General features: G+C 42.8%; 1 protein-coding gene across 1 annotated transcript in view; it reads right to left on the bottom strand.

Moving 5' to 3' along the window:
* LOC126108250 (beta-1,3-galactosyltransferase 6-like) overlaps positions 1-26,760 on the bottom strand; it is a 50,873-nt gene that overhangs the window by 8,690 nt on the left and 15,423 nt on the right. Inside the window, exon 3 of the mRNA XM_049913479.1 lies at positions 12,910-13,026. Within this exon, the coding sequence (XP_049769436.1) occupies positions 12,910-13,026 (117 nt within the window). The remainder of the gene's footprint in view (positions 1-12,909; positions 13,027-26,760) is intronic.

Genomic DNA, 26,760 nt, shown 5'->3' with positions numbered 1-26,760 from the left:
GTCCTGAGATCAGATTCACCAGAATTTCCCTGATGCTCCACCATGGGCCAAACAAAATCATGACCAAGTGTGCTGCCCGTCTTTCTATACATTCAATATCCATGTTAAGTCTTATTTGGTGCTTGTCCCACACAGTTGAACAATATTCTAGGATGGGTCACACAAGGGTTTTGTAGGATATTGCCTTTGCAGGCTGATTGAATTTCCCCAATGAATCAAAGTCTGACATTTGCTTTTCCTATGACTGAGCCTAAATGATAATTCCATTTCATATTCCCACAAACTGTTACCCCCACATAATTGTATGACTTGACAGATTCCAACTGTGACTCACTGATATTGTAGCCATAGGATACTTCATTTATATAGTGGTCATGTGTGTGTCAGGTGCTCTTGCTTGTGTGATTAAGTCTATGTTTTTCTTTTCTAATAAAGGCTTTGTCCAAAAGCATAATGTGTAACAGTCTTTTTGTTGTGCCTGTCTGCAACTCAACATGTCACCTTTAACATCATGATTGTTGATATTCCAGTCTGGAATTTCCATTGCAGTTTTACTTTTCTCGACATTTAAAGCAAGTTGCCAATCTTTGCGCCTTTTCAAAATCTTACCAAGATCTGACTGAATATTGGAGCAGCCTTTCTCAGACATTATTTCACTGCAGATAACTTCATCATCTGGAACAACCTGAGGTAACTACTAACATTGTCTGCCTCAAGGTAATTAACATGCAATATGGACAGCAAGGGTCCCAACACACATCACTGGGACACACCTTATGTTACTTCTCCATTGATGCTGGCACAGCTGTATATAGAATCTATAAACACCTATGCTGCAAGGCATTTAAATATCCTTCCTGCCATTTTCTCCCATTCTGCGCCATCTCAAAAATTTCTTATTCCTCCCTTGTCCTAAAGCAAATCAGGAAACTGAGTTGAATTATCTTACAGCAGGGTTCTGAGTAATAATAACCATTTATTGTTATTTATAGCCTTCTCCACTACAGTCAAGCTTCTCAGAATACTGTGTTTCACTGCCTCTAACTGAACTATCTGATCAGCACTGTAACTAAATCTTGGACCATTTTGTGTGACCAAACAATATAAAAAAAACTTTCTTAACATCTGCAAACTACCATTTTAAAGTCCAAGTATTGAGACTGACATGTGCGACCACCATTGCCTGCTAGGCTCATACACATATGTCGATATTTGCACAGGTTGTGAGAACGGCATCTTTACAAGATGATGCTGAGTGTATATAGAAAAGGACACCACAAATGGTCACAGGTTTGTTCGAGTCACAGAAGAGTGCCACAGAAATGGTGAAACATTAGCTGTAACAAAAGGAAAATTCACTTGAGAGAACTATAAAATTTGAGACAGAATTGGTCATTGGTTCTTACCCTCAGGAGATAGCTTTTTTAAAAAAAAAAAAAAATTGCTGACAGGCACATATAAAAGTGGAAGTGTAACACTATCCTAGCTCTGCAAAATAATATTTCTTTCATTGGTGAAGAGAGACAGACAGATAGAGAGAGAGAGAGAGACAGAGACAGAGACAGAGACAGAGAGAGAGGTCAGGAAAGGTTAGAAAGGAAAGACAGGTCACTCAGAGCCCAGGTAGAGGTGAGGATGTAAAGGAGAGAAAGAAGAAAGGAGAGGTGCAAGACAGAGGAGATGTCAAAGATAGTACATAGCTAAGCACTGTTCCACTTTCAGTCCAGAGATAATCAAGAAATGGAGAAGTAAAGATAGATTAGAGCAAGAGAAATTAAATGAATTGTGCAATTAATAACTAATACGTGACAGGGAAAAAAGTGAAAAGGGGGGCAGGTGGCAAAAATGAAGATGAAAATATAAAAGCAATCATATTATCTCCTCCTAGTTCTTAATCACACTATTTTTATAATTTCGTTCTTCTTAACCTACCTTTACACCTCAGCTGGTCTCCACCATCTTCTGACTAAAGGTGGCACAGTGCTCACCAAAGTACTAATGGGTGTCTCAAAAATAATGCCAGATCTAAAAAGCCTGTTACTTTTATTTATTGTTGTTGGCAACATTGTGTTTGCATGTTTTGTTATCAGTGATCATTGACGTTATGTTTTGATACTGCATTTTTATTTTCCAGGTCACTGTTTGTGCAGCATCAGCACAGAAAGATAAAGTATGAAACAGTGAATGTTGATTGTGAAAACTCACTAGAAGGCTGGTGAAAGTTCTGCAGAAACTGTTCAGGAACACAACAATGCACCAAGTGAATCCACTGTCAGCAGTTTGATTAAAAAGAGATTCAACAGTAGACATCAACAGATGTGGACACTCTCAAAGTGGCTGGAGGGAGGCAAATGCTGTTGCTGTTGGTGATTCTGTTAATGTGGGTTAAGGGTTAATTTGGGGGGAGGGGAACAAATTGCGAGGTCATCGGTCTATTCGGAAGGAAGTCGGCCATGCCCTTTCAAAGGAACCATCCCAGCATTTGACTGAAGAGATTTAGGGAAATCATGGAAAACCTAAATCAGGATGGTCGGATGCAGGATTAAACTGTTGTCCTCCCAAAGCACCCAGTGTGCTAACCACTCTGTGTTAATGTGGGTCTGTGAAAAATGTGTCACCATGATGCTCAAGAAATGTGTAATGTGTCCAGCAACAGTGCAAAGAATCTTAAAAAAGATTTGAATTTAACATCTGTGCAGAGTTCCTTTAACACAGGAGCTTAGACCAGCAGAAGATATAAAATGATGGCAGTTTGTGCAACGGGCCCTGGAAAAGAGATGAGAGAGCCACTGTTTCACAAAGCACATCACTTTCTCAGATGAAGCTCACTTCCATTTAAACAGTTTTGTGAAGAAGCATAATTGCCAAATATGGGGATCGGAGAACTCAAGAATATGAAACTTCCTGTCAGATTAAAACTGTGTGCCCGACCGAGACTCGAACTCAGGACCTTTGCCTTTCGCGGGCAAGTGCTCTACCATCTGAGCTACCGAAGCACGACTCACGCCCGGTCCTCACAGCTTTACTTCTGCCAGTATCTCGTCTCCTACCTTCCAAACTTTACAGAAGCTCTTCTGCGAAACTTGCAGAACTAGCACTCCTGAAAGAAAAGATATTGCGGAGACATGGCTTAGCCACAGCCTGGGGGAGGTTTCCAGAATGAGATTTTCACTCTGCAGTGGAGTGTGCACTGATATGAAACTTCCTGGCAGATTAAAACTGTGTGCCTGACCGAGACTCGAACTCAGGACCTTTGCCTTTCGTGGGCAAGTGCTCTACCATCTGAGCTACCGAAGCACGACTCACGCCCAATCTCACAGCTTCACTTCTGCCAGTATCTCGTCTCCTACCTTCCAAACTCTGCCAAGAAGTTTCATATCGGTGCACACTCCGCTGCAGAGTGAGAATCTCATTCTGAACTCAAGAATAATTCACGAAAAAGACATGCATCCTCAGCGAGTTATGGTTTGGTGTGGGATTTAGAGTGGACGCTCAATCAGTCATTACTTTTTTGAAGATGAACAACAAAGGGCTGTCAGAGAGAAAGGATTTCATCATCATGTGATGCTCACTGCTTTCCTTTGGCCCCTTTCAGAACAAATGAACCTCAAAAATATATGGTTGCACCTCAATACAGGTGTGCCTTGCCACACTTCAGGAGACACAATTGCTCTGGTGTGGAAAAAGTTCCCACACAGTCTGATCTCATTGCAAAGAGACCACAGCTATGATGTGACACCTAGTGACTTTTTCCTACAGAGGTGCTCTGAGTTACAAGTTTAAAAGAACAAACCTTGTAATTTGTTGGAACTCAAATAATAAATCTGACGTGTCCTTGACAAAGTTGATGGGCAAATGTGACAGCAGGTTAATTTCAAGGACCAAACAATTGTAATTATAAACTAGTAGAGGGGGCCATATACCTGATATTGTGTTTCAGATTTAAACCTCAACATCTTCTGAAAAGAATGGTGTGTTGTGTTTACTTCTTTCAAATAAATAAATTCAATTTACAGTAGCTTCAAATTCAGTGTTCTTTTTCAGACAGCGTTTGTCTCTGATACTTCCCCTTCACCTTTGCCTCTCCTTATCCTCACCACAGGTGGGTCCCTCTCATCTTGGGATCTGAGTGGTCCACCCTTCCTTTTTTAACTTTAACCAAACACAACGCTCCCTCTTCCTCGAGGAAGGAACAAGCTGAAAAATGTAAACTGGCAGATACTTGACGAGAAATGCATACAATGTTGTGAAAGCCTGCTTGCTAATTTTCGAGAATCATTATAGTAGACCCTCAACATAAACAAAGGTGCCATATTGTGAGTATACAAGGTCTGTCTAAAAAGTATCCAACCTTTGGCCAGAAAAAATATTTTGAATACCTGATGGGGTTGGGACTCTAATCCCCTTCAAAGTAGGCCCCTTGTGCTTGCACACACTTAGCTCGCCGATCCTTCCACAGCTGGAAATGCCTCTGGAAGTCTTCTTTTGGAATGGTGTTCAGCTCCATCATCATTTTCCGCATTCTCTCTTCTCTACTCTCAAAATGGAATCCTTTCAGTGGTGTCTTCAATTTTGGAAACAACCAGAAGTCGCAAGGAGCCATGTCTGGAAAGTAGGGAGGTTGGCGAACGGTTGTAATTCCATGTTTTGCCAGGAAATTTGGGATCAAGTGGGATGAATATGCAGGGGCGTTGTCATGATGCAGTTGCCAGTTTTTCGCCATCCACGTGTCTGGTCTTTTGTGCCAAACTGCATCACAGAGTTGCTGGAGAACATCTTGATAGTAATCCTTTGTCACTGTTTGTCCTTCCAGTGTGTATTCATGATGCACAACTCCATGCACATCAAAGAAGACAGTCAAAATGGCTCTGAGCACTATGCGACTTAACTTCTGAGGTCATCAGTCGCCTAGAACTTAGAACTAATTAAACCTAACTAACCTAAGGACATCACACACATCCACGCCCGAGGCAGGATTCGAATCTGCGACCGTAGCAGTCGCTCGGTTCCAGACTGTAGCGCCTAGAACCACACGGCCACTTCTGCCGGCGAAGACAGTCAGCATCACCTCGATTTTGCTTCACACGTGCGGCACTTTCTTCAGTCTCGGAGACTCGGGATGCTTCCATTGCGATAACTGTCTTTTTCTTTCTGGGTCATACCCATACACCAATGACTCATCTCCAGTTATCACGTTGTTCAGAAACCCAGGACCAGTGTTGGTGGTGTCCAGAAGGTCCTCTGCAATGCCAGAACCAAGGTCTTTTTGTTCCAGCGATAACAACTCGGGCACGAATATCACAGCCACTCGGTGCACATTCAAATTGTCACACAAAATTGCACGTGCAGAATCTTTATGCACTCCAACCTCTCGGGCAATCTCCCATGCAGTCAAACGACGATCTGCCATCACCAAAGTTTGCACCCTCTCAACAACAGCTGCACTCTGAGCAGTTCGGGGCCTGCCAGAACACTGGTCACTCTCCACTGATGTGCGGCCATTTTTGAAACGGTTGAGCCACTTCTTAATTTGTGTTACACCCATCGCATCTTCTCCAAACACTTGCTGAATCTTACAAATTGTTTCGCTTTGAGAATCACCGAGCTTTTGACAAAATTTGATGCAGTATCTTTGCTCAAATGTTCAGTCATCTTGAGAGAATCAATAATACAATCAACATGTTGCATAGCATCTCACTCAGCGACTGACAGGTGGGGACAAAATTCACTCACATTCATAAAGGTCTCTTCATTTACTGTGTACAGTTGTGCCACGCTATTGTCTATTTTGCACGGGAAAATCAAAGGTCGGATACTTTTCTTTAGACAGACCTTGTACACATAGGCAGAAAGAAACATCATTTCACCACTGCAGAAGAATCAGAAGAACAAGTCACACCTGTAAAATATGTAGGCGTATGCGTACGGAGTGATTTAAAGTGGAATGACCAAATAACACTAATTGTGGTTAAGGCACATGCCAGACTGAGATTCATTTGAAGAATCCTCCAAAAGCGTAGTCCACCCAGCAAGGATCCAGCTTAAAAAAACCTCATTCGACCGATGCTTGAATATTACTCGTCAGTCTGGAATTGATAGGGGAAATGAAAAGAGTCAAAGGAGAGCAGTCCACTTCATTCAAAGTGTTAAAGCATGTAGGCAAGGCTCACCCAACTCCAGCGGCAGGTGCTGCAAGAGAGGCATACTGCATCACAGTGCAGTTTCCTGTTAAAATTCCGAGAGTGCACATTCCTAGAAGTGGTTGTATTTGTGTCACAAACACGTACTGGCTACCAGTACTTAGTAACATTACACCACCATCTGTAAGAAGATCACAATCATTGGTAAATGTTGTTGTTGTTGTTGTTGTTGTGATGGTTGTCTTCAGTCCTGAGACTGGTTTGATGCAGCTCTCCATGCTACTCTATCCTGTGCAAGCTTCTTCATCTCCCAGTACCTACTGCAACCTACATCCTTCTGAATCTGCTTAGTGTATTCATCTCTTGGTCTCCCTCTACAATTTTTACCCTCCACGCTACCCTCCAATGCTAAATTTGTGATCCCCTGATGCCTCAGAACATGTCCTACCAACCGCTCCCTTCTTCTTGTCAAGTTGTACCACAAACTTCTCTTCTCCCCAATTCTATTCAATACCTACTCATTAGTTATGTGATCTACCCATCTAATCTTCAGTATTCTTCTGTAGCACCACATTTCCAAAGCTTCTATTCTCTTCTTGTCCAAACTATTTACCGTCCATGTTTCACTTCCATACATGGCTACACTCCATACAAATACTTTCAGAAACGACTTCCTGACACTTAAATCTATACTCAATGTTAACAAATTTCTCTTCTTCAGAAAGACTTTCCTTGCCATTGCCAGTCTAGATGTTATATCCTCTCTACTTTGACCATCATCAGTTATTTTGCTCCCCAAATAGCAAAACTCCTTTACTACTCTAAGTGTCTCATTTCTTAATCTAATTCCCTCAGCACCACCCGATTTAATTCAACTACATTCCATTAGCCTCGTTTTGATTTTGTTGATGTTCATCTTATATCCTCCTTTCAAGACACTGTCCATTCCGTTGAGCTGCTCTTCCAGTTCCTTTGCCATCTCTAACAGAATTACAGTGTCATCGGGGAACCTCAAAGTTTTTATTTCTTCTCTGTGGATTTTAATTCCTACTCCGAATTTTTCTTTTGTTTCCTTTACTGCTTGCTCAATATACAGATTGAATAGCATCGGGGAGAGGCTACAACCCTGTCTCACTCCCTTCCCATCCACTGCTTCCCTTTCGTGTCCCTCGACTCTTATAACTGCCATCTGGTTTCTGTATAAATTGTAAATAGCCTTTTGCTCCCTGTATTTTACCCCTGCCACCTTCAGAATTTGAAAGAGAGTATTCCAGTCAACATTGTCAAAAGCTTTCTCTAAGTCTACAAATGCTAGAAATGTAGGTTTGCCTTTCCTTAATCTATTTTCTAAGATAAGTCATAGGGACACCCGTCTGTAAAGAATTCATGTTAGTATTTTGCAGCCGTGGCTTATTGAACTGAAATGAAAAATGAAATGTCGTGTGGCTAGGGCCTCCCGTCGGGTAGGCCGTTCGCCTGGTGCAGGTCTTTCAAGTTGATGCCACTTCGGCGACTTGCGCGTCGATGGGGATGAAATGATGATGAAAGACACACAACACCCAGTCATCTCGAGGCAGAGAAAATCCCTGACCCCGCCGGGAATCGAACCCGGGATAGTTTGGTAATTTTCACACCTGTCAACACCTGCTTTCTTTGGAATTGGAATTATTGTATTCTTCTTGAAGTCTGAGGGTATTTCGCCTGTCTCGTACATCTTGCCCACCAGATGGTAGAGTTTTGTCAGGACTGGCTCTCCCAAGGCTATCAGTAGCTCTAATGGATTGTTGTCTACTCCCGGGGCCTTGTTTCAGCTTAGGTCTTTCAGTGCTCTGTCAAACTCTTCATGCAGTATCACCTCAGAATTACCAATTCATTCACAAATTTTATTTTCAGAAGCCCCGTGGCTGCGAAAACTATCACGGTGTGCAGCCTTCAGCTTGCGGGATGATTACTTCAACTTGCAAGAAGCCTGGGACAATCAATGGTAGGACCAGTCTTCCCTGAAGCATCACCAACTAGTTAAAACTCTCTAGGAGCAACCACTAATTTTCGATCTACACTGATGGCACTGGTGCACACTGAATTGGATCACAACTGACTGGGAGCAGCTGTGGAGCATTGCTGCACCAATGGAGATGCTAAGTCCTCCCCTAAATGTGCCTGTGGTGAAGAGCAGAAAGGCATTCGATACAGTTCCCCACAGCCATTTAATGAACAAAGTAAGAGCATGTGGACTATCAGACCAATTGCCTGATTGGATTGAAGAGTTCCTAGATAACAGAACGCAGCATGTCATTCTCAATGGAGAGAAGCCTTCTGAAGTAAGAGCGATTTCAGGTGTGCCTCAGGGGAGTGTCGTAGGACCATTGCTATTCACAATATACATAAATGACCTTGTGGATGACATCAGAAGTTCACTGAGGCTTTTTGCGGATGATGCTGTGGTATATCGAGAGGTTGTAACAGTGGAAAATTGTACTGAAATGCAGGAGGATCTGCAACGAATTGACGCATGGTGCAGGGAATGGCAATTGAATCTCAATGTAGAGAAGTGTAATGTGTGGGAATACATAGAAAGAAAGATCCTTTATCATTTAGCTACAATATAGCAGGTCAGCAACTGGAAGCAGTTAATTTGATAAATTATCTGGGAGTACGCATTAGGAGTGATTTAAAATGGAATGATCATATAATGTTGATCGTCGGTAAAGCAGATGCCAGACTGAGATTTATTGAAGAATCCCAAGGAAATGCAATCCAAAAACAAAGGAAGTAGGTTACAGTTGTTTGGCCACTGCTCGAATACTGCTCACTGATGTGAGATCCGTACCAGGTAGGGTTGATAGAAGAGGTAGAGAAGATCCAACGGAGAGCAGCGCGCTTCGTTACAGGATCATTTAGTAATTGCGAAAGCGTTACGGAGATGATAGATAAACTCCAGTGGAAGACTTTGCAGGAGAGATGCTCAGTAACTCGGTACGGGCTTTTGTCGAAGTTTTGAGAACGTACCTTCACCAAGGAGTCGAGCAGTATATTGCTCCCTCCTATGTATATCTCACGAAGAGACTCTGAGTATAAAATCAGAGAGATTAGAGCCCACACAGAGGCATACCGACAATCTTTCTTTCCATGAACAATACAAGACTAGAATAGAAGGGAGAACCGATAGAGGTACTCAAAGTACCCTCCGCCACATACTGTCAGGTGGCTTGCGGAGTATGGATGTAGATGTAGATGTAGATAGTTTCTTGTATAATATTTGAATGCTCTCTCAAAGCATTCAAATGGACAATGGAAGACCTTAACAGCTTATCTGTGGAAGCTTCTGAAGGGATTTCAAACCTGAATTTAAAACTATGAAACCATTATAAACTTTAGGTTGTGTGTATCTGTGTAAAAATGTATATAGAAGGTGATTCAAAAAGAAAGAACAGATTCAATTATTTATTAGAGACAAAATATAAATGATGGAAACACATTGCACATCTCACTGGATAGAGGAAGGTTCGAAGTTTTGACAAAGCTGAACAGTTGTTTTTCTGGACCAAAATGGCAATTATCCGACGAGAAAAATCACATTGTATGTTGAAATTTGCATGAATCCAATCAATTGTTCAAGTGCAATGTGCATTTCAATGTCAATTCAGCAAGAAGCCTCCTCTGCACAAGCAGATTTATGACTGGCACAAAAAATTCTAATACCGAGCGTATCTGAAATGGGTTCACATGGAACCCTCAAACTCTACAAGTCAGGTAGGCCAGGACTTCAACTTCCTCAGACAACAGCGTGACATGTTCTGAAACAATACCTGCATATGAAGCCTAGCAAGTTGCAGTTACTGCAGCAATTGCATCCAAACAATCATAACAGAAATACAAGTTTTGCATTTCAGTTCTCCACGGTACAGCACAGTACACTTTTTCTGAATGACTAATCTTTTTGGATGAATCGATGGTTCATCTACTGGGAAATGAAAATCACCATAATGTAAGAATTTGTGTGTGTGTGTGTGGGGGGGGAGGGGGGGGGAGTCACAAAATCCTGGTGTTGTCATTGCACATGAAAGAGACTCACCAAAAATGAATGTATTTTGTGCAGTTTCTGTTTAAAAGCTTATCGACCTTTCATTTTTGCAGAGGTAAATGTGACAGGGATGTCATTCCTGGACAATGCTGCAAAATCGGTTCTTTCCTCAACTTCATGAAAATTCCTGTGATCTCGATTTTATGCATGATGGAACACCACTTCACTTTCACCTTCAGATTTGGTGTCATATTAACAATACCAACCACAATATCAGACTGGAAGAGGTGGGCAACAAGATCTTGTTCATCAGTTTTGGCTTCCCAGGTCACCAGACCTTACACTTTGTATATACTAAAACGGTATCTGTTCTTTCAGACATGTCCAAAAGAACAGATACTATCGGTGACCATGCAGCTCGTTAGAATGAAATTACAATCAAATGAACACCCTTAGCTGCTTACAGGCATTGACATACATCAATGGGGACAGATGAAAATGTGTGCTCCGACCGAGACTCGAACCCGGGATCTCCTGCTTACATGGCAGATGCTCTATCCATCTGAGCCACCGAGGGATTTTATCTCTGGCACGCCTCCTGCAAAACCCAGTGCAGGACAATACGTTGAGAATGTGGATTTCGCGGAGGTGTGCCAGAGATAAAATCCCTGCAGTCGCTCTATCCTCTGTGCCCTTGGTGGCTCAGATGGATAGAGCGTCTGCCATGTAAGCAGGAGATCCCAGGTTCGAGTCCCAGTCGGGGCACACATTTTCATCTGTCCCTGTTGACGTATGTCAACACCTGTAAGCAGCTAAGGGTGTTCATTTCATTGTAATTTCTTACACTTTGTGATTCTTTTTTGTAGGCATAGGTGAAAGACGGAGTCTTTGTCCCGTCTATGGCATCTACTCTTCAAGATCTGAGTATCTGAATTGTTGAAGCTGTTGATTCAATATACAGGGACCTGTTGATTTTTGTGTGGAATGAAATGACTACTATTCTGATGATTCTTGAGCAACATACGGGGCTCAGGTTGGGTGTACAGTATAGTGTTTGTGCAGACACAAAACTTTGAACCTTCCTCTATACAGTGACATGCACATCGTGTTTCTGTCTTTCGCAGGTTGTCTGTAATAAACAACTGAAATCTGTTTCTTCTTTTTGAGTCACCATGTATTTGTTCTAAATAGTTATCTAGTATTTCTATCGTCATCATAGCTGCAAAATACTAACGCAAATTCTTTACAGACGAATGGAAAAACTGGTAGAAGCCGACCTCGGGGAAGATCAATTTGGATTCCGTAGAAATGTTGGAACATGTGAGGCAATACTGACCTTACGATTTATCTTAGAAGAAAGATTAAGGAAAGGCAAACCTACATTTCTAGCATTTGTAGACTTAGAGAAAGCTTTTGACAATGTTGACTGGAATACTCTCTTTCAAATTCTGAAGGTGGCAGGGGTAAAATACAGGGAGCAAAAGGCTATTTACAATTTGTGCAGAAAGCAGATGGCAGTTATAAGAGTCGAGGGACACGAAAGGGAAGTAGCGGTTGGGAAGGGAGTGAGACAGGGTTGTAGCCTCTCCCCAATGCTATTCAAACTGTATATTGAGCAAGCAGTAAAGGAAACAAAAGAAAAGTTCGGAGTAGGTATTAAAAGCCACGGAGAAGAAATAAAAACTTTTTGAGGTTCGCCGATGACATTGTAATTCTGTCAGTGACAGCAAAGGACTTGGAAGAGTAGTTGAACAGAATGGACAGTATCTTGAAAGGAGTGTATAAGATGAACATCAACAAAAGCAAAATGAGGATAATGGAATGTAGTCGAATTAAGTCAGGTGATGCTGAGGGAATTAGATTAGGAAATGAGACACTTAGAGTAGTAAAGGAGTTTTGCTATTTGGAGGAACAAAATAATTGATGATGGTCAAAGTAGAGAGAACATAAAATGTAGACCGGCAATGGCAAGGAAAGTCTTTCTGAAGAAGAGAAATTTGTTAACATCGAGTTTGATTTAAGTGTCAGGACGTCATTTCTGAAAGTATTTGTATGGAGTGTAGCCATGTATGGAAGTGAAACGTGGATGATAAATAGTTTAGACAAGAAGAGAATAGAAGCTTTGGAAATGTGGTGCTACAGAAGAATGCTGAAGATTAGATGGGTAGATCACATAACTAATGAGGAGGTATTGAATAGAATTGGGGAGAAGAGAAGTTTGTGGCACAACCTGACTAGAGGAAGGGATCGGTTGGTAGAACATATTCTGAGGCATCGAGGGATCACCAATTTAGTATTGGAGGGCAGTGTGGAGGGTAAAAATCGTAGAGGGAGACCAAGAGATGAATACACTAAGCAGATTCAGAAGGATGTAGGTTGCAGTAGGTACTGGGAGATGAAGAAGCTTGCACAGGATAGAGTAGCATGGAGAGCTGCTTCAAACCAGCCTCAGGACTGAAGACCACAACAGCAACAATGACAAATAGATACTAAATAATTGCCTCCGTTTACGCGTATCTCACAAAAAGGCCATGACGGAAAAATCAGAGGGCTCTGAGCTCACACGGAGGGTCATCGACAATTGTTCTTCCTGCGGATCCGTTGCAGCTGCAACAGGAGAGAGGGGAAGTGATGTTGGTGCACAAAGTACCCTCCACCATGCACTGTGAGGTGGTTTTCAGAGTCTTAATGTAGAGTAGATGAAGACATAGATATAGATGTAGATGTAGAGGCAACAATACTTACAGCAGATCATCCTGGTTGCGAGTGATGTAACGCAGCAGCCGGGAACCCAGTACGAAGCCTCCTCCGTGGGCATATGGGAGGTAGTAGTCACACAGTACCCAGTCAGTGTCCCACCACCTGTGAGGACACAGCAAGTGGTCACTGAATGTTGTTCACTTCACAAAGATAGTTCATTCTACAAAGATCAAGAAAAGGTTTGCATCACCCCAGTTCCCAGAACTCCTGAAGATAGACGCTGACTGTAGATATTGTATCACAGACACAGTCCCTTTGACTGTTCAGAGACGTCACTTAAACCCACCCAAAGGTATAAACAACCATGCACGAGTAGCGCCTATTAGACAGAGGGGGTCTGACAACCGATTAGTTCCAGTCATTCCACTAAGTTGGAGGTGCACGGCTCATGTTGTCTGTAGTTCAACCGTGCCTACACGGTCAATTACACAGTTTGATTGCATCCGCATAGTTACTTTGCGGCAGGAATGGCTCTCAACAAACGTAGTGTCCAGGCATATCGGAGTGAATCAAAGCGATGTCTTTCGGACATGGAGGGCACACAAAGAGACAGGAACTGTCGATGACATCTATCTATAGATTATGGTTCGAAGGAACCCCGATGGCGACATCACCATCTTGAATAATACTTTTTGTGCATCCACAGGACATCATGTTATGACTCAAATGCGCGCAATAGGCTGCATGATGCGCAACTTCACTCCAAACGGCCATCTTTGAAACCACTAAACCATACAGCGCGGCAGAGATGGGCCCAACAACATGCCGAATGGACTGCTCAGGATTGGCATCACGTTCTCTTCACCGATGAGTATCGCATATGCCTTCAACCAGACAATCGTTGAAGATGCGTTTGGAGGCAACCCGGCCAGGCTGAATGCCTTGGACACACTGTCCAGCGAGTGCAGCAAGGTGGAGGTTCCCTGCTGTTTTCGGGTGGCATTATGTGGGGACGACGTACACCGCTGGTGGTCACGGAATTCGCCATAATGGCTGTTTGATAGGTGAATGCCATCCTCCAGCCGATAGTGCAACCATATCAGCAGCATATTGGCGAGGCATTCGTCTTTGTGGATGACAATTCGTGCCTCCATCATGCACATCTTGTGAATGACTTCCTTCAGGATAACAACATCACTTGCCTAGAGTGGCCAGCATGTTCTCCAGACACGAACCCTATCGAACATGCCTGGGATGGATTGAAAAGAGCTGGTTATGGACATTGTGATCCACCAATGCCTCTGAGAGATCTACGCCGAATCGCCATTGAGGAGTGGGACAATCTGGACTGACAGTGTCTTGATGAACTTGTGGACAGTATGCCACAATGAATACAGGCATGCATCAGTGCAAGAGGACATGCTACTGGATATCAGAGGCACTGTTGTGTACAGCAATCTGGACTACCACCTCTGAAGGTCTCGCTGTATGGTGGTACAACATGCAATGTGTTGTTTTCATGAGCAATAAAAAGGGTGGAAATGATGTTTATGCTGTTCTCTATTCCAGTTATCTGTACAGGTTCCGAGACTCTCAGAACTGAGGTGATGCAAAACTTTTTTTGATGTGTGTATAACCAAAGAACCTCAGTCTTAAACAGTGTCTGCACTGACAAGTAATTTTGTGTACGCATATGGCATGTACGAGGAGCTTTCAGTAAGTAATGCAACATGTTTTTTTCTGAAAGATGGTTTTATTCAGGATTCCAACACACCATATTATTCCCCACTCTTTTGGCTACAAAACTGTATTTTTTAATGTACTCTCCGCTCAATGCGGCAGGCTTGCACCACCTTACTGGAAGGGCCGTATGTCCGTACAGTACCACTGTACTGGTCGACATCAGAACTGACATCTTGCTGCATCAGTAACTTTCCCATCATCCGTGTACTGCTCCCCACAGAATGTATCCTTCATTAGGCCAAACAGACGGGAGTCATAAGGTGTGAGATTCGGGCTGTAGGGTGGTGAGGAATCCACCTCGTACACACCTTCAAGTACCTCACCTGGTGGATGGATGAGTCAGCACTACCACCAGAGATGCCCAGTCGAGCAGTGAGGTGTTTGATTGTGATCTGTCCATCAATTCAAATCAGAGAGTCCACACATTCCAACATTGCAGGAGTCATGGCTCTGTGCAGTCACACAGTGCACAGGAGATCGGACACGTTTATGCGACCTTGTTGTGATGGTGAAAGGTGGTTTGCCCAATAACTCACCATACTTTTGCTCATTACCAGGTCTCCATAGACATTTAGCAAGTGCTTGTAAATATCGGTGAGACTGATTTTCTGCCAAAAGAAAATCAATGACAGCCCTCTGCTTGGAACACACCTCCATTACAGACGCCATTTTGAAGGCTACATATAGCACCGCCTCCTATCGAAATGTCATGAAACTATAGGGCTCAAGCAAGAATATGTTGTGACTCGCCGATCTTTCAAAGTGCCGCCGCGCAGTTACACGCACCCTCTACATGCGGCGCTGTCTGCCAGCCATGCGGCAGCCGCGCCACCTAAGCGCCCAACCAGCCAGCTGCTGCTGCTAGACTCATACTCAGTTATGATTTGAATGTTAAAGTGTGCACACGTCTTACTCTGTTTACTTGATCTGTGACTTTCATGTATTGAGTCTTCCTTGAAATATATTTGTTCAGCTTGAAGTTATAACAATTGGCGATGAGGTAGTGATTTTTCTTTTCTATCATTGACCCACGTGTTTCCATGGCTACTTTAGAGCAACTATTGCAAGGTCTCATAGAACAGCTAACGCTTCTCAAAAATGCAATTCATGATTTCATCACGGCATCAAATGCGGGGCATCTCTCGTCGTTGTCTCTACCTACTTCTCCTCCTTATGACGAGACGGCAGAAGACTGGTCTGATTACGAAAAATGTCTTCAACAGCACTTCTTGGCATTTCATGTCGCAGACGAACAAACATGTAAGTCTCTGTTCCTTTCATGGATTCCACCTCAAATGTATCGGTTGTTGTCACAATTGGCTCCTTTGAAAGATCCTGCGTCTCTGTCCTTTGCTGAAATGTGCTCACTTCTGTCCGTCTATTTTCAAAAGCAAATGCACATGGTAGCCTCTCGTGTTGCCTTTTATCATTTTCAAAAACAACCGAATCAATCCTATTGTGCTTGGGCTGCTGAACTTCACGGCCTCAGTAGAAGGTATCAATTTGTTACTGAAGTTCACAAAGAATCATATGCCGATTCCATGGTACGGGATGCTATTATCTGATCAGCGCCCGACAAAGAAGTTAGGCAACGTACCCTTCACTTGGCAAATTCGACTCTAGGTGAAGTCCTATCCATTGCTCGGTCTTTTGAAATTTCTCGTACCGCTGGAGCGCAAAGAAAGGCATGGGGTGACGTCGGGGAAATACAACCTCTGTGCGATGTTGACGAAGCGTGTGGTGTGTCCCTGCCAGCCGACGTGGCCGCAGTACGCTCCCACGCACAGCCTCGGCCTAATCGTAAACAAACCTCTAAGAAACTGCAGCAAAACCCACGGCAACTTCCTTCGTGTCCACGGTGTTTTACAAAACATTCACGAGAAGATTCTCCACAACGTTGGACCGTGTGTCACAAATGCAAAAAAAATGGTCGTGTCATCCGTTTGAAAATCCGATATACATGATGTTTGTGAACATGATGCTGATTCTGATTCTGTGTTGTCTGTCAATTGTACTTCTTCCCTTTCAGGGAAGTTATTCCTCACTGTCCAAATACTTGGTCGAGATGTTCGCATGCAGGTGGATACTGATTCTGCTGCCACTATCATCAATTCTCAGACGTATCTTCAGTTGGATTCTCCAATCCTGTCACCTGTCACTAGGCAATTACGGACTTACAATAAACAGAAGATTTCTCTATTGGGACAATTTGATGCTGAGGTATCTTACAAATCTGTTGTTCACACTGTTCCCATATTTGTGGTCGACCATAGTAACGCGGAGAATCTTTTTGGTTTCGATGCCTTTCGCGTTTTTGGGTTCTCCATAGATGACTCTGTCAGTCTCGTCTCTGATGCTATTCCTTATGCTCAATTAGATGCCTTGTCGACGAAATTTTCGTCCCTTTTTTCTCCTGGGTTAGGCCGTGCAAACAACTTTGAAGCTCATATCACACTCAAACCCACTGCTCGGCCTAAGTTTTTTCGGGCTCGGCCCATTCCTGTGGCCCTTCGTGATTGGGTCAAATGGGAGCTGGATCGTCTCACTGCGTCAGGGGTCTTGCTTCCTGTCACTTCCAGTGATTGGTCCTCTCCTGTCGTTGTCGTTGCTAAGCCAAATGGTGATATTCGTCTCTGTGGCGATTTCAAAGACACTGTAAATGCTCAATGCCTTATCGACACTTACCCTATGCCTCAACCTGAAGAATTGTTCACTAAACTTGCTGGAGGCCAGTATTTTTCTAAACTTGACCTGTCAGAAGCTAATCATCAACTTCCTCTCGACACTGCTTCCTGGCAGTTTCTGGTCCTTAACATGCCTTTTGGCCTCTATAAATACTGATTGCCATTCAGGGTTGCCAGCGCCCCTGCTCTGTTTCAGTGATTCTTGAAACAATTATTGCTCACTGCCCCTGGGTGTATAAATTACCAGGACGACATTGTTGTCACTGGCTCCACCACTGACCAACATCTTCAAAATCTCCGCACACTTTTTCATGTCTTACAAACTGCCGGTCTTAAGTGTAATCTTCAGAAATCAAAATTTTTTCAGGCATCTATCATGTACTTGGGGTTTCAACTCTCTCAGGATGGCATTCGTCCACTTCAGCAAACTGTCACTGCGATCGATGCCCTTCCTCGCCCTACATCTGTTAAGGAACTGCAGGCCTTCTTGGGGAAAATAGCTTACTATCACAAATTTTTACCATCTGCTGCTTCAGTAGCTCAGCCGTTGCATCACCTGTTGCATAAAAACGTGCCTTTTCACTGGTCCGCGTCATGCGATGTGGCTTTCCAGAAATTGAAGACTATGCCGAAACAGGCCCCGTGCCTGGCTACTTATCGACCTGGCCAACATCTCGTTCTTGCCACGGACACCTCTCAATACGGGGTCGGTGCAGTCCTTGCGCACTGTTTTTCTGACGGTTCTGAACGACCCATTGTTTATGCCTCCAAAACGCTCACGGATGCCCAACAAAATTATTCTCAAATTGAAAAAGAAGTTTTGGCCATTATTTATGCTCTTCATAAGATTGTTGTTTTTCTCTATGGATCCAAATTTCATCTTGTTACGGATCACAAACCACTTGTTTCCTTGTTTCATCCATCATTGTCACTTCCCGACAAGGCTGCACACCGCCTCCAGCGTTGGGCTCTTTACTTGTCTCGTTTCAATTATGAGATTCATTTCCGGCTGACGGCTCAACGTGCGAATGCTGATGCACTGTCTTGCCTTCCCATGGGTCCTGATCTGGCATTCGATAGGGTTGAACTTTTGTGTTTCCACCAGGATGTTGCCAAGCAGTGGGTTGTGGACGGGTTCCCCATCACCGGGGACCGGCTGGCGGCTGCTACGGGTTCTGACCCTACCCTCTCCCGGGTTTTACGCTGTATTCAGAAGGCTTGGCCAGATCATCTGTCCACTAAGACTTCTGATCCACTGTGGAACTACTACTACCGCTTCACGGCTAGGGATGGTGTTATCCTCCTCTCCACCGACAATGCTTCGCCGCGTGTTGTGGTACCTGCGTCTTTGTGTGCTTCGACTTGCGCCTCCTTCTCTAAGGGCACTGGGGTGTCTCTCGCACAAAATCTCTGGCGCGCCGTCACGTGTACTGGCCTGGCATCGACTCTGAAATCGTACACACGGTCGCTGCCTGCAGCCCTTGTGCGTCACAGGCCGCCGCCCCGAAGTCGTCTTTGTCACCGTGGCCTTCGCCAGAGAAGCCATGGGAGCGTATTCGTGCTGACTTTGCGGGACCTTTTTCAGGTACTTATTGGTTTCTCATTATTGATGCCTACTCTAATTTCCTTTCATTGTCCGTTGCACGTCGCCTACCACCGCGGAAACCACCAATGCTCTAGCTCGCATTTTCTCTTTGGAAGGCCTTGTCTCTACTCTTGTTACTAATAATGGTCCGCAATTTGCCTCTTCCGAATTTGAGGATTTTTGTGCTCATCACGGCGTCATGCATGTCACGGCCCCTCCGTTCCACACATTTAAGGCTCAGATGAGGAAACTCCTGACTTCTTCTGCTTCTCCAACATCTGGCTTCTTACCGTTTCACCCCCATGGGCGACCACAGCCCGGCTGAGATCTTACACGGCCGACAGCCCCGCACACTACTTCATCTTCTGCGGCCTTCCACCTCACAGCCGCGGGTGCCTTCGCTCGGCCGGTTCACCGACAACAACCTCGTATGGGTACGGGGATATGGCAGGCGGCCGAAATGGAGTCCTGGCCACATCTTACGACACCGTGGCCGACGCCTGCATGAAATTCAGACGGACACGGGTGTTGCAGTGCGTCATTCGAACCAGCTTCGGCCTCGTGTGCCGGCAACGCCTGTTCTGGATGCTGCTACACCACCTTCGGCTCTACCTGATTCTCGGGATATTGGAATCTCTCATTACTCACAACGCAGTCCTCTCACCGTCATATCGGTGCCAACACGAGAACTGACGCCACCAGGAGACGAGCCCATGCAGGAACCGGATGACTGTCATCTGTCGGAGCAACTCTACTCGCCTCCTTCTCCTACGGACGCGGACACATTGCCCGTGTCTCCTGTTATAACAACCGGACTTGCCGCAATGGGCAGATTGGTGCACGGGGCCCCAGCAGATTCGACCCCCACGTCTCCTGTCATCTCGACCCATTATCATCGGGGACACTTCCGTCCGTACGGGAAGCCTCCTCCTTGAGCCTTTACAGCCAGTCAAACGACACCTATGGACGTTAGCAATCTACAGGCCACCTCCATCGAGACCTGTGCAAAAAATTCAAATGGGGGAAAAGTGTTGTGACTTGCCGATCTTTCAAAGTGCCGCCGCACAGTTACGCTCGTCCTCTACATGCGGCGCTGTCTGCTAGCTGTGCAGCAGCCGCGCCACCTAAGTGGCCAGCCAGCCAGTGGCCGCTAGACTTGGACTGAGTTAAGATTTGCTGTTAAAGTGTATACACGTCTTACTCTGTTTACTTGATCTGTGACTTTCATGTATTGCGTCTTCCTTCAAATATATTTGTTCAATTTGAAGTTATCACTGAATATTCCACTACAAATTCTGCATTTTTTAACCCAAAACTGACGGAGAAAAAAAATGTGTTGCATTACTTACTAAACACCCCTCATACACCGATTTTTATAAATTGCTGAAAACTCATTACAATACTGATAAATCAAAAAGTTTCTTGTGCAGTACAATTTAATTTCTATAGGTTGTAAAGCAAATAGCACTTTGTTTCCAAAACAGGTGCAAGACACCGCAACTGCCATCCTTTCTGTAAAAAGACAGTGTAAACTGACATATTAGTAGGGTACTGCTAGCTGGAAGGATTAATGGCTCTAACTGGAAGAATTAATGGCTAGAATATATTGAATACATTTGTGGGAAATAATTAATTAAAAATGGCTCATCCTTGGCATACCAATCTTTAATCAGCCAATTAAACATAATAATTGTAAATTGCCAGAATAGCTAGTCACGTTATTAAACTGCCCCCACTTCCACTTTCAGACAGTAAGTGTGACATTGAAGCCACATTTATTTAAACTAACTGAGTGGAGACTGGCCAAATACAACAATCTTAGTTCTGGGAAAATGGACCTTTATACCAGTGTTAAATGGTTATTGGCACATATGTTATTGATGTATCAAAATTAATACATAGTAAAAAATGGTCAAGCTTCAAGATTTATTTTTCATATTGCTTATCATAGCTATTTTGAATCTGTTATTAGATATGGTATAATTTTCGGTGGAAGTTCAACTAGTGTATATCCAATACTGAAACTGCATAAAAAGTTGTCAGATACATGTGTACTGTCCAGCAAACAGAGACTTGTCACCTATTAATTCAAAAACTATAAATCCCAACAGTTCCCTCCATATATGTTTACAAAATTATAATCTTCCTACACAGCAGACAGAAATTATTTGATGAGAATCAATATAACATGAGAATTAAAACTAATTTTATGCTACCCAAACGCCACTTGAAAATATATGCAGGGACTCCACAATATATGGGGATGACAACATATAACAAGTTAATGGGGAAAACATATTTAATATAAAGCCAGAAATTTTAAAAAATGAAGCTATAACAGATTTGTGGGAGAAATTCTACTATTGAATACAAGAATCCATAGATGATCAAATGATAATTTGAGCAATGGGTAATTAAGTGTTAGATTTAATTGTACGTATATGTAACAAAATTCTATTATCATTATTATGCTGTTTATTAACATCAGCTGTTCCTTGTTTATGGAGAAATTTTACTGCAATTTTGATGTGTCTCCTGTATCTGAATCAAATGATTTACATTATGTACATTATGAGACAAATAATCCACAATTCACAATTCATAATTCACAGTTCTTTGATAGATTACAGATTCTAAAATAATGATGGCAGAAAGCATAATTGTCTTACCAAGAAAAGAGTGGAGATGACTTTTTGAGCAAGTTTTCAAAATATCTTGCTCACTCAGGAAACATGATGTATTTGCAGCACAATTACAACTAGCTGCGAAATATAACCAGTACACACACAGCATTATGTTAAAGCGATCGTATTGGCTCAGCCATCCTCAACAGCAGCTCTTACATTCGCTAAAGTTTCTTTCAAAATAATCCTAGAAATTCACAAAAGACTGCAGCACTAGTCAAGTGGTAGGTCATGAGACATCTGTACGTTGTTTTCATACAAAATGAGTACAGTTTTTGAGTGACAGGTGGCTCGTGAATCAGGAAAATCGTGGCCCAACCTATACTCTGGTGTGGTCTTTTTAACACAAAGTTCCATCCCAACCTACACTATGTGATCAAAAGCGCCCGGACACCTCCAAAACATACATTTTTCATATTAGGTGCATTGTGCTGCCACGTACTGCCAGGTACTCCATATCAGCAACTTCAGTAGTCATTAGACATCGTGAGAGAGGAGAATGGGACACTCCGCAGAACTCATGGACTTCGAACGTGGTCAGGTGATTGGGTGTCATTTGTGTCTGTACGCGAGATTTCCACACTCCTAAACATTCCCAGGTCACTGCTTCTGATGTTACAGTGAAGTGGAAATGTGAAGGGATACATACAGCACAAAAACGAACAGGCTGATCTCATCTGTTGACTGACAGAGACCACCGACTGTTGAAGAGAGTCGTAATGTGTATTAGGCAGACATCTGCCTAGACCATCACACAGGAATTCCAAACTGCATCAGGATCCACTGCAAGTACTATGACAGTTAGGTGGGAGGTGAGACAACTGGGATTTCACAGTTGAGCAGCTGCTCATAAGCCACACATCACGGTGGTCGATGAGAAATGACACCTCGCTTGGTGTAAGGAGCATCAACATTGGATGATTCGAGAGTGGAAAAATGTTGTGTGGAGTGATGAATCACGGTACACAATGTAACGACCTGATGGCATTGTGTGGGTTTGGCGAATACCCACTGAACACCATCTGCCAGTGTGTGTAGTGCCAACAGTAAAATTCGGAGGCGGTGGTATTATGGTGTGGTCATGTTTTTTATGGAGAGGCCTGCACCCCTTGTTGTTTTACATGGCACATCACAGCACAGGCCTACATTCATGTTGTAAGCACCTTCTTACTTCCCACCATCGAAGAGCAATTCGGGGATGGCAATTGCATTTTGCAACACGATCGAGCACCTGTTCATAATGCACGGCCTGTGGTGGAGCGGTTACATGACAATAACAACCCTGTAATGGACTGGCCTGCACAGAGTCCTGACCTGAATGCTACAGAACACTTTTGGGATGTTTTGAAATGCTGACTTCATGCCAGGCTCACCGACCGACATCATACATCTCCTCAGTGGAGCACTCCGTGAAGAATGGGCTGCCATTCCCAAAGAAACCCTCCAGCACCTGATTGAAGGTATGCCTGTGAGAGTGGATGCTGTCATCACGGCTATGGGTGGGTCAACACCATATCGAATTCCAGCATTATCGATACCGATGGAGGGCTCCACAAACTTGTAAGTCATTTTCAGCTAGGTGTCCAGATACTTTTGATCACATAATGTATTTTGGGCTTCACCTCAAAAGTGTTAACAGTTATGTTGCAAATAAGTGCAGGAAGGTTCCTTCAAAAGTCTTGGTGCAATAAAATGATCACATATTTTGGGCATTATGTGGAGAGACAGCCAGATTCCTGAGAGCATGGTGCCACAGGAGCAGCACACAACACACATATCCTGTTTGCGGCACTACGTAGCTGTGTCATGCCATCTGTATGAGGTGCTTGCCATTGACTTTGCGAGGTAGTGATTGTGATCCAGAGGCATGCTGTGGAAGGCTCAATTAATGAAAAATTTGAACAATGAAACTACAAAGCTGCCAGCATTTCATCGATAAGAGATCAGTTGTGCAGTTGTTCTCAATCCATCTACACCAACACAGCATGTGAGCAGTTGTCCCACGAAGTGAGTCTATCCTGTCATTACTTTCTCTTGCTGCAAAATCCATCCTTTCTGGACTTGTTAGGCCCTTGATAAAGTACTCCTTAGGGTAACATTCTGCAGTGGAGCAATGTGTTCTTTCTAGGTTTTCTGTAAAATATGTGTGTGTGTGTGTGTGTGTGTGTGTGTGTGTGTGTATGTTTTGTAACACACCATTTATTTAACATAGCTTTTACATGTGACAAAATCCACTACCCTGGGGTATTTGTGCCAGGAATAGTACATGTCAAGGTACAAGATGGGGTAGAATGGACTCCCTGGTTTCAAACAATCACTGGAGGGCATGCAGGAGTGGGAGTAGTGGCATTTGGTGGGGGAAATGATGTCATTATCAGTAGTCACCATGTCGCGATCTGGCGAGCATCGAGGCTTTGTTGTAGAAACGTCCTTTAAAAACAATAGCGTGGTGGCGACACAGAGGGCTTTTCATAGGTGGTTTCATTTGAATCGTCACGGTAGGGTTCCTGATGCTAAAACCATTAAGAAATGGATTACTAGTGTTAGGACAACAGGATGTGTACTTCCTAGAAAATGAGCTGGGCGACCTAAAAGAGTGAGGACAGCTGAAAACATTGTGGTAGTGAGAGTGCCCATTGAACAGTCTCCATGGTGCTCTGCATGGAAACATGCTGTCGCTCTTGGAATATCATCCAGAATGGTAGGAAAAATTTCAAACTCTGACCTCCACTAACACCCCTACAAGTTGAGGGTTGTTAGTCCAGAAGATTGTGTGAATCATACAGATGCTTGCAATGCAGTCTTAGCCTCTGTGCAAGCCAACACTATTACGTGATTTAGTGATGAGGTGCATTTTCACCTACGCAGCTCAGTAAATAAGCAAAATTTTTGTTACTGGGAGGCAGAAAACCATCATAAACTTCACCAAAGACCTCTGCACCAAAAAGACAGTTCAGTGTCCTATGTCCTCCATAGGCATTACTGGGCCTTACTTTTTGTAATCTCGAGGTGCAACTGTTACTGTGAACTCTGTGCGCTATTGTGAGATGATGGATAAATTTGTACTCACCAAAATAGGTGCGTATGGTGAGGAATATGACACAGAAGCATTTTAGTTTCAACAGGATGATGCGACAGCTCATACTGCCGCTTGTTCATGCCAAATTTTGCAAGAAAGGCCACCTGATCTCCTTATGAGGGGGTGTTCCGTGGTCCCCTCGCTCCAGGGATTTGAGTCCCTGTGTTTTTTTCTATGGAAATATCTCAATACAGAGGTTTATAAAGTTCAATGAACGACCTTGGAAGCTCTTAAGAGGGCAATTACAGATGTCATCGCTGGAATAATCCAAGATATGCTGAGAAGAGTTTTTGAAAACTTTTTTAAATGTATGTGCATCGCTCGCCAAGGTCATCACCTGGATGATATAATTTTCAAAACCTAATGAAAATAAAATGACACTGAATGTAGTTTTCAGAAATAAAAATCTTTTTCAATCATCTTCATTGGCTTTTTTACAATTCACCTGTCAAATCAGGGAGCCCACTCTGCCCCACCTTGTATATACCAGGTGGTTATAATTAAAGTGCCAGCTACTCACAGAGGTCCAATGTGGGTTGTAATTATCGTATGACAACAAAACTTGCTAGATATTCTAATGTGTTAATGTGGAACCAGTTTACGCCGGAAAAAAAATTAGGTCCAAATTTGGACACCAGATATGCATTTGGTGCTGTGAAAGTAAGAAAGACATATAGAGATATTTACACACGTAATGGATTAGGAACAAGATATGGGCAGAAAAGGTCAAACAAGTGAGAACTGTGTAATGCTGTTGTTATTATTAGCTGCCACTTACAAAATGTGTTCAATATGAGCACTGGAGACATCCAGAAGATGTCGTACAGTGCCAGATTTGCATCTGGTGGCCAAAATTGAAACTAACTTTTTTCCAGCATAAATCGGTTCCATATTAATGCATTAGCATATCTACCAAGTTTTGCTGCCATACAATATTTACAGCTCACACGGGACGTGAGTAGCAGGAATTTAATTATAACCAAGTGGTACAAGCAAAGAGTGAATACTATTTGTAGAAATGATGAGTGTTTATATGAATATTGTAATCTATTTCACTGGTGTATGAAGAGACATCTCCTAGCAGTGATGGGAATCACAACCTGGTTGGCTGCAGGTGGGCAGTGAATAAACCATCCACCATAACACTTGAGAGGAGCAAATCTGGACCAGAATAATATATTATCATGAATTAACTTGACATATGATACTATAATGGAATGTATTGTTGTAAGGAGGTCAAAGTGTTATTCATTTTGGCCTGGTTAAAAAGTTTGGGATAGACTAATGTCTGACACCCAAAGAGGATTTGGATCCAGCAAGAGTCACATATCTGTAGCATTTCTCACGTAATACATGCCAAACTGTAATACTTTGTCAATCCAGAGTTTCAATGTTTAACATGTAAACTCAATAATTTATCTATCTTAGTTTTGGAAAATGAGAGTAGTTTAGATAGATGACATCTGAATGGAAATGTTAAATTTTGTTTGATATCTTAAAAGTGATGCCGTCAGTCAGAAATCATTTTTGTTATATTAGTTTCTAGGACATCTACAAGGTAAATGCAATAGGTAGAAGTGGAAATAGAATTTTTATGTTGTTCAGAAAGCTACACTGCAGCTGTAAGTAAAAGAAGTAATAAATGTGTTGTTTGTTTAAAGCAGAAAAGACGAATCTTTAATATTTAAATAGCAGCCCTGAAAATTTTATCACTGAATTCTTAAGTGATGTGGACTAACATTTATATTCTAGGCTCATTCTAACAGTAGAAGAAAAAAATGTTTGATGTTATTACAATTATGAGCCTGTATAGAATAAAATATTAAAGAACAGATTTGAATTTGCCCACTACAATTTGGTTTAATTAGAAAGATAACAGAAGTGTGGAAAGATAAATATGACTAAGTATGTGTTTTATATGCAAAGAAAATGTTTATTTATGAAATGCTAATGATTTAACCTCTGGTAAAGAATCCCCTGGAATATTTCATAGTATTACAGCAAAATAGTTTCATTTAAATATTGGTAATAAGTCATATGAAAAATTATCTTAGACAAACTAATCATTATAATGATACCTGTGCCAACAAATTGAAGAAGTGTCAAGCACAATGATGCAGT

This window comes from Schistocerca cancellata, chromosome 11 (genome assembly GCF_023864275.1).
Source record: "Schistocerca cancellata isolate TAMUIC-IGC-003103 chromosome 11, iqSchCanc2.1, whole genome shotgun sequence".
Taxonomy (NCBI): Eukaryota; Metazoa; Arthropoda; class Insecta; order Orthoptera; family Acrididae; genus Schistocerca; species Schistocerca cancellata.
The sequence above is the reverse complement of the archived record's forward strand: the minus strand, read 5'-3'. Positions and strand labels throughout refer to the sequence as shown.